The 14140-nt window shown below is 32.9% G+C and overlaps 1 protein-coding gene across 2 annotated transcripts in view; it reads right to left on the bottom strand.

Annotated features, from left to right (window-relative positions):
- Positions 1 to 994: 994 nt before the first annotated feature.
- The window catches only part of LOC129249404 (sodium/hydrogen exchanger 6), a 42412-nt gene continuing 29266 nt past the window's right edge, over positions 995 to 14140 (bottom strand). The window contains exons 13-15 of one of the 2 annotated variants that reach the window (XM_054889203.1): positions 11263 to 11371; positions 10758 to 10916; positions 995 to 1464 (exon numbers count right to left, since the gene is read on the bottom strand). In XM_054889203.1, the coding sequence (XP_054745178.1) occupies positions 1387 to 1464; positions 10758 to 10916; positions 11263 to 11371 (346 nt within the window). In that variant the 3' untranslated portion in view covers positions 995 to 1386. Of the gene's footprint in view, positions 1465 to 10127; positions 10917 to 11262; positions 11372 to 14140 lie in introns of those variants that run through there. The other variant, XM_054889205.1, reaches the window with a different exon arrangement.

Here is a 14140-nt window from a genome sequence, read left to right as displayed (position 1 = left end):
GAATTCTGCTCACCCATTTCGCACTTATTCGCAGCAAAATAGCATTTTTCTTTGAATATCAAAATAACACATCTTATTGGAAAACCCTTTATATACATTTTTGTACTCGAATAAAACAAAATTAAATTAAAAATAATTCATATACAAACAATTAACTTGAGTATCTAGAAATGGGGGAACAATTAGAATTGAACATAAACACGTTCCATAACATTTTAAATTAAACCTACTTTACTAGCAAAATTAATCCTGCTTTTCCCAAGCAGCGTTCGTATGTTTGTCTACGTTGATTTCTTCCGTTTGATTAGAAACCAACACATAACTCAGAACTTTCTCCCACAAAAGAAGAAAACAAGCGTGTTGACAGTACGGGAGACAAATTCCCTTCTCTCTGCAGAAGTGTATTAACTTACAAGCTGAATATTTTGAAAAACAATAAAACCATTTTCCATTTCTATTTTCATTTTACTGTGTTTTCATTTTTGTTCTGAAAATATATACGGCAACCCTCGTCTTGTTGATTTTAAATCGCTAATTTAGTAGACTCTAAATGTAAGTAATTATTACACAATTGCAAAAATGTTTTGGAATTAGTAAATTTAAGGCATTTAGAGGATATTCTAAAAATTTTCGCTTTTAAATTCAAGCATCAACTTCTTTTGATTTCTATTTTGACCGCACTTCCAGTCTAACCTTCCAGTATAAACAGCGTACAAAGAACGTACATATGTATGTAAATACATGTAAATAGTTTAATATTGTAAAACACATGCAACAACAAAAAATAATTTACCGTACACTACTTTATATTTTTATTTGGGTTTAATAACGATTCAACACATTAACAAATTATTACTTTCACAATTACACCATGGCTTTAAATTTTTGCGTTGTTTGCTTCCATTGGTTAGTTTCCTTCGGTTTCGGTATGCAGTGCCGACTCCAGTTCGTTTTTGCAGCCATCTACCCACTGCCGCTGCGCTCGCCAACTTTACGCAGACATATGAATGTATGTTAGGTTTGTCCTTGAACTAAAAAAAAGCTTTTGAACTGTTTAGCTGGCAAGAAGTTAACAATTTCAATATGACGGTATTACTTTTTTAATTAATTAATTTTTTATTTCATAGCTTTATTAATTTGTACAAAATTTTAATTAAAATTTTTATTTGTTTCTTTGTCTGTATGTTTGTATACATATACTCGCATTTGCAGCATATAGCAATTCCAATTTATTTGTGGTTTTTATTTTATTTTTAAGAGTAAACATCTTCATATTTCACAATAATATATTTTTTTTGTTTAAACTTTTTCTTCAAGTGTAATTATAAATTGAGTCAAACGAATTATGTGGAAAAGCCTTAATGTCATACAATGTTTTTAATTATCCTATAAATTCTTTCCGTAGAACCCTAATAGCCTAATGCGGGTCGAAACGGGACTTTGCACATGCTCCATTATTTCCATCTGTATTTTTTGCTCAATTTTACGTTATTGGATGTATGTATGTATATATTTTTTTAATTTTATTTATTGGACAATCAACAATTAAATTTGCACCGCATATTCAGAAATAAAAAAAGAAAAAAACAACGATATGATTAATTGCCGAGTATAATTATTTTAATTTAAATATTTAAAGACATTTTTTAGTACTTGTACTTATATATGTATGTATGTGGTGTTTGTTTTGTTTCTGTTATCTGTGCTGAATGTGTTTGGGAGTGTTTTTTATGTTTTGAGGTTGAGAGAAATAAACCAAGAGAAAATTTTCTAAGGACAAAAGTAAAAATCAGCTAATATCCAATAAAAATATTTTATGTAGTATGCACATTAGGGCGGTTCAAATATTTCTCCGCCAAATCGTATGGTATTTTCGAGTTCTATTCATAGTTCTAAGAATTACTGTAGATCGCAAATGAGTTTAAGGGGTCCCGGTGGTCTAGAATTTTCAAAAAATCATTCTTTTTGTTTGATATTTTGAAAGTATAGACTTCTAAGAATATACTGTCAAATTTTTGGAAAGATATTCCCAGTATTTTCGATTCTACAGCCGTTTTAGCAGGTAGAGTCAGATTCGTCACGCGGCCATTCTCAAAACTTTAAACTCAATTATTTCAAAACTATTTTTTCGGCCTGGTATTGTCAAAAAAAAAAAAAAAAAAATCGTGTGAAATTTTAATATATTGTTTACAACACACACGGCTATTGCCCGTACTAGAATCATATATAATTATTTCGTATTTTTTTATTAAAAACGGGAAAAATCCCGATTTTTAGAGTGTAAAATTCAAAACCGCGCCATTTTGTCAATTTTTTTACATCCGGGATATAGCTACAGTCATATTGATTAATCATTTTTTTGGTTTTTGTGTTTCAGATAAGTAGAAGAAGAAGAGCCAAAATGCCAACACCGTCGAGGTCCAATTTTTCGGCAGGGTCTACTTCAGCGCCATATTTTTAGTTTTTAAAATAAAAAAAAATTTTTTTTTTTTTCATTTTTGCATGTAAAAGAAGTTAAATAAAAAGCCTAAAAAATTTAAATTTCGTTTTTCATTTTTTTTATTATAAAAAAAAATCCTGAAAATATCCCGAAAATGTAAATTTAAAAATCTAGAACCCCGGGACCCTTTAACTAAAAAATTTAATTTTTCACTAAATTTTATTTGTTGCTTTTATAATTTTACGAGTAATCAACCCATTCCAACACATAGGGAATGTTTATATTTTCATAGCGTTTTCTGCAATTATTTCCATTTTCTGTTGTTTAAAATCCTTTACAATGAGGTGATTGTACTCGTAATCTATGTATATACTTACTAACCGTGCCGCCTTAACTTCATTCCAATACTCATCAACACACCGTGAAACAAAAGTTAGCAATTGAATCAGCCTTTCAAAAAACAAAAAGAAAATAAATGATTTTCTTAAGAACGAGGCATCTACGGTTTTATGCCACTTCCGAACGGCAGATGGTTTTTATGAGGAGCTCTTTCATGGCAAAATTGCAATCGAAGGCTTGCCATTGGCAGCTAAACTTTTCTAAATTTTACTAAACTATACTTTAAAAATGTTTTCTAAAGTTATAGAGCGCGCGTCCCACCAATTGATAGTCATGCATTTTATCCACTTTGCTATGACGATCGATTTGTCGGCATTGGTTACTCGCCCGAACGAATTGTGCATTTTAATGAACAACCTTTTACGCTTTGTCCAAAGCTCAGGAAGCTCAGCTCAATGTGGAAGGGGAAATGTAGCCCAGTCACTGCGGCTCACAACGGATCCATTTCGTGGTCTAAGTGGCATCGCTGTCCCTATGTGCTATGCTGCTGCAAAACCTAACCTAACTAACCTAACCTCGTGCATTTTACTGTTGCGAAATGTTTACGAAACAAAATGTTATCGAAAGTTAGCTGTTTCCGGGGACTTGTCATACATACATATGCATGTAGGTCGAAACGAACAAACAATAATTAGAATGGCACTTGCCTGACGAGCCACGACCAAAAAATCACGGCAAAGCCCCAAAGTCAAAGTTTTATAACAATACTCCGGCTCACATAATTCATCGTTATAATCGTAAATTCCTAGAGTTCTAGTGTCGAACATAGAGCCTCCATCTCGGACGGGTTTATTATCCAATATCAATTTAGAAATTAGTGTAACTTTCTACCTATCCCACAAATAAAGTTCCACTTCACGGAATGTTTTTTGAGGCGATTGGGACGATGAAGAAAAATTCTTTAATTTTTTTGAGAAATGGAAATAATGTTTTTTTTTTTTTTTTTTTTTTTTTTTTTTTTTTTTTTTTTTTTTTTTTATAATGTTTGAATGTATGACTGCTATTTTATTGTTCCTATTATTTATGGATTATATTCCAAGCACAATATATTTCATAGATTTTCATTTATTCGTTGGGCCGATGAGGCTTATGAGCTCTGCCGTCACATAGACAGTTTGCAGCGAATAACTATGCAGCATTATAAATTTATGAATAGAGGGACGAATACAAACACTGCAGCCTGGAAATCAGTCGTGGTTGCATTGGAAAGACTAAATGGTGAACTTGGCTTCATTAGGTGTTCGTAATTGGTTACAGTGTCCACGAGAAAGATGAAATTATCGGAGTGCTTCGGTGATTTCGGCGTAAAGCGCTTAGCCGGTTATTGCGCTAATCAACAACAAATTTTTATGTTGGTTTTGGTTGGCTTAGCTGACTTCGCAGTAATGCATTCTGCCGACCGAATTTTAAAAACCTTGTTGACAGTCTTTCTGGCTTGTTTGGTAATTTTGTACCCTTACAAAAATCTTAAGATATAAATTGCAGCTTCTAGGGGATCGATAAAGATGGCCAGATGTGTTGGTAACACGATTATTGAACTTAAGAAATCATATCTACAGTTACAGCAATCGGAAATCAACACTCATGATGGACTGAAATGAAACTTCTAGCAGAATTTTTTATTGAGTATTCTTCCTGTTGATCTTTCCAACGCAGAGGAGGGTTATTTCCTCGAGTATTTTTATCTTTCTATTGTATTTTTTTATTTAAAATTATTCAAAATGAATTGCATCATGGAGAACTCATGTGGAATAAAAAATGCAAACTAATTAAAAAATTAATAACAGCAGAAACATAAAATCTACTTTGAAAACATGCATTGACTGAAATTATTTGAGGAGAAAGAACTCGTAGGAACTTATTTACATGATTAAAAGAGAAATATTAAATTTAAATAAAAAATTTACACATACGTGTTTCGAAATTGAACTTTTTATTCTTGAGGGTGGAAAAAGAGTGAAATTTTATGTATCAAAAACGCCTCTTTAAATTTGCTGTGCGATGACAAGCCAAGCACTCTGTCAAGTTTGTGGAGTTGGTCCATCCCAACATTGCCAGTGGTTCTGAACACAATTTCGGACTTACATATAACGTAATTTTAGTGCAATAACTAGTTCATTTAACGTTTATAGGCACAGGCTACCAAAATAATGCGCACAAGTGCCGGTTTGCGAACCATCCTAAGTTATATTCTCAATGGGGCGCGTGAGCTTGTATTAATTAAAAATTAAGTAAAAAAAATTAAGCTTGGGTGCTCACCGTACAGCAAAGTTGAAGATGAATATTCAACTCTAAATTTCACCTTCGAAAGTAATTTGTAAAATGGTAATTATACGTATTATATCTATATATACAGAAACAAAGCCGAAAGTATATAAATCTACCACAGTTTTGACTACTCTTGGCTCGGCTTGCCTTAATTGCCTCGGCGTTGTTGCTTATATTCAACTAACAAAAAACTCGCACTTACAACCGCTTAGTTTAGGGTTTTTCTATTTAATCTGAACATATTACGAGTTTGAAAAAATAGGAATATGTACATATTTTAATAGTTGACACCACTTATACTTTCTTCTGTTGTTGTTTTCGCGAAATTAAATGATATCAACAATAAAAAGTGAGTAAGAGGTAACCTCAATTTTCGAAAGTAGTGATAAAATTATAACCAATTCTAATTGAACCGTTTCAGTCTCAAGCAGCGCGATCATTGTGAACAACTGATAAGGACGCAAAAGTAATCAGAAGAGTTATAATTTTTGCAAATGCAACTACACAGCTGCAATATACAGCTATTGAAATAAAGATTTTCATCACTCAAAACCATTTTTAGTTAGTAAAAACGTTATTAAAAAAAAAAAATACTAGTTTGTTCACTAGAAATTAGCAACCCCAAGGAAAAACGCCTAAAGTGTATTTAAGATATATATATAAGGTATAGCTCTCTCTCTCCTTTTCCTCTACGTTATATCTTTTTTCTCTCTCGCCGAACAAAAATGTCCAAAACGTTGCATGGCCTTGAAATTTTACTGTGGTTATCAGAAATTTCAAACACTTTTGAAAGGTTCACACTGATTTTAGGAGAGATAAGCAGAAGCTCACTACGTGGCATCATAATTATGAACCTGAGTGTGTTCCATAAAATGGATCGTGGACGAGACATTGCGCTTGAAACACCCCAAGTTTTGCCTGCGCCATTCAAGTGACCAGCAGCGTATTTTGTGGCCTAACGAATAAAAATGATAGAATAAGAGATGGTGCCTTCCGAATTCGCTGTGTTGTCAAGCTCCGAGAATATACAAATAAAAGGAAAGAGAATTACTTGTTTGTGAAGAGGAAGAGCAAGGCGTATCTATTAGAAAGAGGTGCGATTAGAGTAGTTGATTTCGTCTTCTTCATTTTGCCTTTAATTTAGAAATGACAGTAAAACGAGACTTATCATTCATTATATTCTTCTATTCTATTTCTCTTGATATTTCTAATTTAAAAAATGTTGTGTTGCTCGAATGTCCCCACCTTGAATAGATTAGTCTTGAGGAAGAGTAGGCGAAAGCAATATGAACTACCAAACACAAATGCTGCTACAACAACAACAACCAAACACAAGAAATTATACGCACACACACATATTTTCTTGTCACGGCGTCATCCGCATAGAAACTCAAAAAATTGCATTTGAAGACTTTAAATTAATTTGTGCTTTCACAATTTAACGTGCTGCCCTTTGTTTTCATTAGTTTGTTTAGGTTTAATCTTACAAATTACAATATAACCAAGTCATTCACTGAATTTTCACAAACATGTAATTTCTCCTTCTTTTGTTTGTTTTGTATTGTTAATAAGCCTGAAGTCACACTTGTCAAAATCGCGAAAAATCGAGTAACTTTTCAGAAGACGCCACCTTCTGTATTCAAATCGCCTTGCCTTACGCACACTATTCGATTACAAAGGTAGCGACAAAGTTAACGTTCCATTATTCTTAACTTACCATAACGTGTCGAGCCATCACAACCTAACCTATCATCAACTTTGAACTGCATTTAAGAAGTCACTGCTGAAGATTTATTGCAAATATTTAAAGATAAGACTCCACTTAGAGTGCATTACATTTTTGGTTGTATCAACTATTTAAGACACATTCGAAATTAATTATTTATCACCAATCTACATACAAACATATAACATAAATTTAAATTTAAATAAATCAATTAGAAAATAAATCACAATTCAGAAAATATATTTAATATTACAACAAATATTCAAATTGTCTTTAATTTTTTTTCATACATATTATATGTAAGTGTATATGTATACTTTTAATAGCTTATTATTAAATAAATAGTAATAGGTGGATATATGCTTTGTAGAGCTTTTTGATAATCTTTTGTTTTTAACCTAAAATAACTACAAACAGCGTCGAACTAAATTTTATATGGTGCTTTAAACAAATAAGTGCAGAAACCCAAATTCAAGCGAAACACAGAATTTTGTTACAACCCACAGAAGTATGTCTACAAACAATGAGATTAGAAAATTATAATTTTTTATCTCGTTTTGCTTTTTTTTTGTTATATATGATGCGCACGAAGACTGTTCTCACTCTGCAAGTAAGAAAAAATAATAAACATGGAATATAAAAACGAATATGTTAAATAAAAAAATATATGTATGAACTTTTCTACATTACGAAGGTGTAGGCAAACTTGAATTTAGCAGAAGAAGCTTGAAGTGTGGACTGTAAGAGATACTGGTTAGTAGTTGTGAAAACCATTTTAGAGGATTATGTAAGAGTTTGCAAAGAAGCCAGATATTAGTAAAACAAAGATGAAATACATACATTTATACAAATATGTCTATTAGGCAAGTGCATTATCTATTTTAGTACCTATGTGTATTTATTTAGGGCCGTTCCTTAAGGAAGTAAAAAAAGTTAAATTTACTTTGGTTAACGTCAGGGAGGTTAGACTGGGATGGCTCTAAAAAATTTTTTTTTTGTTGCTTCACCCTAATTTGGTTCTATGAGCAAAAAACAGCTATTTTCTGATTTTATTAATTTATTTATTTCTAATTTTTTTATTTATTTTTTAATTTTATATTTACACTTACAGAAAAACAAAAACGCTTTGAAAATTAACATTGAATTCCCGTGTAAATAATGCACTCTTTCCTAAATTTAATTTTCCTTAACAAATGTCCAAAAAATGATACCCTATGATTATTAAAAAAAATAACTATTTTTGATACTAGATGAAGCGCGAAAAACAGTTGGCAACGCTACAAAAACAATAGTAACTGAAATGGAGTAAGGTATTCAAACTTTGTTTGCATTTGTTTTTGTTCTTTTATTAATTTTAAATGAATACAGAACGTGTCAGAAATTCAAGTCGATCGTATCAAAATGAATGAAGTTATGAGTGAAGTTGAGCATCCGCTGCTACAGGATGGGTTTTTGTACATGTTGGCCTAATTTGTTTTTTAGCGAAACCCGGTTTTTTGGCTGCTCATAAATTATAACAAAAAAAAAAACGAAATAAATCCTTCCTTGAATAATACATTTTGATTTATCTGTTAGATATGCATACATACATATGTAGATTGATTTGAGATTTGCATTTCAACCACATGGTTTTTTGTGCCCTCTACTCATCACAGTACCTCATCCAGACCCAGTTCCCTTGTTAAATTCATGATCGAGCTGTGTTGGATTGAGCGTATGTGCCTTTCTTCTGGCTGCAATTGGCCGGATGTCTCAATCTACTCCGCGCTATAGCGCTGCATTCAAGTAGAAGGAGCATTGGAGTCTCCTGGGATTGGATAATTTTGTTGCTATTATGATTATGTGTGAAGTACACCTCAAAACTACTGTTTTCCAGCCGCCTCATGAGATTCACTGTTACTCGCTCAATTTTCAATATTTTGCAATGAAAACTAAAGAAAATATTATTTAAACAAGCGTTTTTTTTACCGAATCAAAATTTATGGCGAATGTATTATGTTCTTACAACAACAACACCAATTGCTTGTGCGAAGCTAAGCTGAATTTATTTAAGTTTTAGTGAGAAAGTTTTGTGCACAATATTCCAATAACTGCAAGGAGCTGGTACTTTAGCAGCATAACCTAAAATTAATGCAGACGTTTTTTTTACAACAACAGCAACAACTTCTTATGAGAAATGAGTTTACTAAAGTTTTAGTAACAAAGTTTTGTTAGGAAATATTTCAACAACTGCCTGGGAATGTCACTTCAGCATCTTAACCTAAAATTTATGAAGAACTACTGCTTGTGAGAAGCTCAAATGAATTTATGTGAGTTTTAGTGAGGAAGTATTTCAATAACTGCCAGGAACGGTCACTGCAGCAGCATATACCAAAATTTTATGGAGACGTGTATTATTTGCACAACAACAACTGCCTGTGAGAAGCTGAGCTCTATTTTAATATCTGCCAGAGAATGCCACTTCAGCAGCATAACCCAAAATTTATTGAGAAGTTTTTTTTTACAACAACAATAACTGTCTGTGAGAAGCTGAAATGAATTTATTTGTGTTTTAGTGAGTAGTTTTAGTAAAATATATTTGAATTACGGAAGTTTTGAAAAAAACTGATTATATAGCTGTGTCTGAATGTACATAGGTATTTATGTAAGATACAGATGCCATGTAGCGTTTAAAATGCGTGTATGTTTTCATGTACTGTGAAGTTGAGTACAAGTACATGGAATTTTATACATTTAAGCATTTGTGTAACCAATAATAGATTTTTTGTAAGTATTTGCTTCACATAAAGTTGTTAGTAACTAAACTAAGATCTGTTATCAATTGATTAGCTTCATTCAAAAAATTCGCTTGCTGCAAGCGTTGAAATAGAATTTTTTGTTTTGAATTTCGCATTTTAATTGTTACAAGTTATAAACATGTTTTCATCATATAAATAATCATAATTTAATAAATCATATATAAATATAATTAATGCGTAAAAATTTTAAGTTTAGTATTTTTCAGTTCAATTCAATTAATTAACAATAAGTGTCCATATGTGGTGGGTTATTCGAAAGAAAAATACAGAAATACAGCAGATGAAAAAAGAAAATTGTTTTAATCATATTTAGGTTAATTTGATTTTGTTTTATTTCACATGCAAAATATACATAATATTTTTATATAACAATAAATACATAACAATAACATTAACCGTATTAACAGAATAAAGTTAAGTACATAAGTTGTAGGTGTTAAGTTTGTTACGAGATTATTCAGTGTGTGCTGCGTTCAACGCAAAAAAATTAGAAGTTGTTTAAGAAATAAAAATTCAATTAATAGATTTCAAATCAAAATAAAAAAAATCTTAAATATGTTTTACATTTAATAATTTTTAGTGCTTGCACCTATTCACTTGTTTGAATATGGCAAATGGCAAACTAAGCGAATCTTTGGAGAAATTAAAACATTAACAACAAAAAAGTCATTTTTAAAAGTCTACGGCGTGCAACTGTGTGGCAGTTACAGAAAATAAGTAGATCAGAAGGTAGTTGCTTGAAGATTTAGATTAGTTATTATACTAAAAATACTGCATACTTTATACACACGCCTTAACATTTTTTTTTTTCAACAAATTCATTTTTGTTTATTACTTCATTACTCCAATACCATAGAGTTAGCGCAATTTCTCAATTCAAATAAATGCTAATAAAATTGTCTAAATTTTAAATTTGAATAGCACTAATATTCGTGTTATATTAATCTCCGTTAACGTTAAGTTTTTTTATTTTTCTTTTTCGCTCAGTTAGTCTTAGTTGCATACTAATATAAGTATGTGTATGTCAGTACAAGATATATGTATGTATCAATACATATATAATTCAATCACGATTTTTGTAGCTAGCAAAGAGGCTGCGATCATCCGCGACAAAGCGTATACTTACACGATTAATCGAGTTGCGACGCGGACCCGCACCGGCTGAGCCTCCACTACCTCCATTGGCGCCGGCAGCGCCATTGCCATTCGTTGAGGACGCACCGAAATTCTCATCATCAATGCAAATGTCCGAATCGGAATCGGAGCGACGCAAACCGCCACCGTCCTTAATTCATATAAGCGCGTGGCAATCAATGAATCAATCATTTATAATTGAAGTTGGCAATATACGGGTACACATGTGAGCGTGTACATATTTGTATGTATGTGTTTGCATGTGAAGTTACATATGTGAGTGGTAGCCATAGCCATTAGCCAATTTAGCATGCAATGAGATGACAAGAAATGCAGAAATGAAATTTGTAGTAAATCGAGTTTGTAAGTGCCAGAAGAAGGGGGAAATATCAAAATTAAAGAGCTAAATATTAGCAGTTTATATGAAAACGCAATAGAATGGTGTTTGAATTGAGGAATGGGAAAGCATTCCACTTAGTATTTGCTGTTATTCATACCTGTGTCAGTTGCTCCGTTGTGGTGAGTAAGCGCGCCACGGGATTGCAGCAAACGGGCAACGTTTCGAGTAGTGTTGGTCGTGAATGCGTCAGCAACGGTTTCATATATCTGGATAGTAAGTAAAAAGGAAGTGAATTTAAAATAAATGAAATTATAAGATACTCAAATATAAATCAGTGCTGCTTTTTTCTACGTTTTAATTGTAACGCGTGTTTGTTTTAGACCTATAGAACTTTCGGCAGCAATACTATTTTGTTGAAGTGCGCGGACATCTTGAATTTATATTAATTTGGGGAAACATAAATACATTATTTTCTCGGTGGACGGCTGTAGTGATCGATATCTCGTAAAGTAAGTTGTAAGTTGTCAAGCTGACATTTCACACTACAAAAAATATTTTGTGAGTTACAGGGTGTAAACAATGGAAGTCAACAAAGAGAAATTTCGGAACATTTTACAGTTTTTCGTTAATAAAGGCAAAAATGCAAGCTAGGCCGCTCAAATTGGAAATGGTGTTTATGATGCTGATACTGTAACAGCTAATTACGTGCAATTATGGTGATAAAATCGCAGAAATAATCGAAGTTGATCGGCATGTTGGTAGTCGTAGCATCGCCCGGGGGCTAAAAATCAACAGTTTTGCACCATTTGCGCAACAATTTTACGCAAAAATTATGGATTTCTTTTTCTCCAAACTAATATATATAAAGAATCTTTCAAAAGTGACACCTAGATGTCAGTAGTAAATAATTATTAGATGGTATCATGTTTATGTCACCTTTGATATTTGTCAAGTACACAGATACTATTTTATGCAATACAGTACAATTTTACACGATAGAGCAACGCTGTATATATAATATAATGAATGGACCTACAGTTTTAAGGCACTGAGTACTTATATGACGACTCCCTATAGAAAAATATAGTTCCGGGAGTCCAAATTTCTCGATATGACGTGGCTATATTTGAAGTTACTATATTAAATGTTCACGTTTGGTGAATGGCCTGCAGATCAATTGGAATTTAAATCATACGAATAGCTAAAAGGACGTGAAACTAACGGTACTGTTGACTCCTCACGTAAATTCCAATCGGCTAAGTACTAAATCGTTCCGGAAAGACGCAGCAATATACCATGCGGCATATGAAAAAAGTTGCTTAGGGACGAACTTTTACCGAAACTTCTCGAAAAATATATCTGTCTATTGCCTGCCTAGGACTGCTTTGGAGAAAAAGAAAATTCTAGACATTCCTCAATACAAATATGAACAGATTGTAAAATCTAGGCACGCAGGCAGAAACACATAGGCTATTTATGAACGATATAGAGTATAGAATGCAACAGCTAAGTTTTCCGCCTTTTCTACTCTAGCCAATCGTCGAAAACGTTGGTAAACTCATGGAAATTGTCGAGTCAGACCGGCATAAGAGCACTAACTCCATTTCCCAAGCATAGATTAGTCACAAAACTTTGGAAACATTTGTATAAGAATAATTATAACTGCATAATCGAAATAAAGCGAACATGAGAACATTTTAATTAACCGGAAAAAATGAGTTCATTGAAATAAAGTAAATAATATAATTAATAATAAGTAAATTTCATTAATGGGTCGTGAAAAGAAACTAATAGAAAAGGATTCCGGAAAAGCCCTAGCTTACCTTGAAAATGAAGTAAAGTAGTTGAGAAAACTAATAAAAATGTACGGCTGCATTACTAAAATTACATGAAAAATATGGAAAGAAGAAATCTTCTGGGAGAAAACCAATATTTTCTCAAAGACTTTAGAGAAATACGTCGACTTGTCGCGAAGAAGTTGCACAACCCGTCGGAAATTCGGCGCTCACTTAATCTGGAAGTTTTGACAAGGCGTATTCAATAACTTTTAAAAGCTAACGAACACCTTGAAAATGTTAATTAAACGCACTTCCAAGCCAATGCTAAAAATGCGCCATAAACCAGCAAGGATAAAATTTGCTGAAAAATACAATACCAATTTCGGGACGATAAATGGTAAATTGTATTATTTTCTGATGAAAATAAGTTTTGCCTTGATGTTCTCGACAATTTTAAAAAGTATTGGCACGACAAGCGGAAAGCGAAGAAACGCGAATAACCTCAAACTTCTGCGGCGGTTCGCTAATGACTTGGGCTGTGATGGTAAGATCGCAATTTGCGTTATTTCTAACTAAATAAATGCCGAAAAAACATTGAGCTGTTGTGTGAAGCTCTTATTAATTTCGGAGATGAAATAAGCGAATTCGAATGGGTATTTCAACAAGGTAACGCAATAACACAAAACTCTCATCATGGAGTGTTTGAGAGAAAGATTCTGCGGAAGATTTTTGGATTCTTCCACGATGGCGGCCGATGGCGAGTATCGCAGGCGATGAAACGATGTGCTTTACGACGACATAGCAGCGAATAAAGATCCAGCGGCCACGTTGGCTAGGCATGTCGTCCAAGTGGATAAAAGCACTTAAGCTCTGAAATTATTCGATGCGGTACCTGCTGGTGGTAGCAAAGGCAGAGAATCAGGTCGAGAAGGACTTGGCTTCACTTGGTTTGTACAACTGGCGCCGGTGTAGCACGGTCATCGCGCCAATTAAGAAGAAGAACGCAGCAGTTCATAGCGCGAAAACAACTAAGGAGTTTTTCGAGTCGCGTGGTATTTCATAATATGAATGGCTCGCTTGCAGTTCAGACCTCAAGTCGATAGAAACTCTTTGGAGCTTATTATCCAAACAAGTTTTCAACAGTGGGTGACAGTTAGGCAATGTGAAACAGTTGAAATATGCAAGCCGAACTAAATGGAATGTGGGTGGAATTTATCAAAATACCGTCAGAAAACTGATTGCTTTAATGTCTTGACG

The sequence above is a fragment of the Anastrepha obliqua genome, chromosome 5 (genome assembly GCF_027943255.1).
Source record: "Anastrepha obliqua isolate idAnaObli1 chromosome 5, idAnaObli1_1.0, whole genome shotgun sequence".
In the NCBI taxonomy this organism is placed as follows: domain Eukaryota; kingdom Metazoa; phylum Arthropoda; class Insecta; order Diptera; family Tephritidae; genus Anastrepha; species Anastrepha obliqua.
Note: the sequence above shows the minus strand (reverse complement) of the source record. Positions and strands in the feature narration are given on the sequence as shown.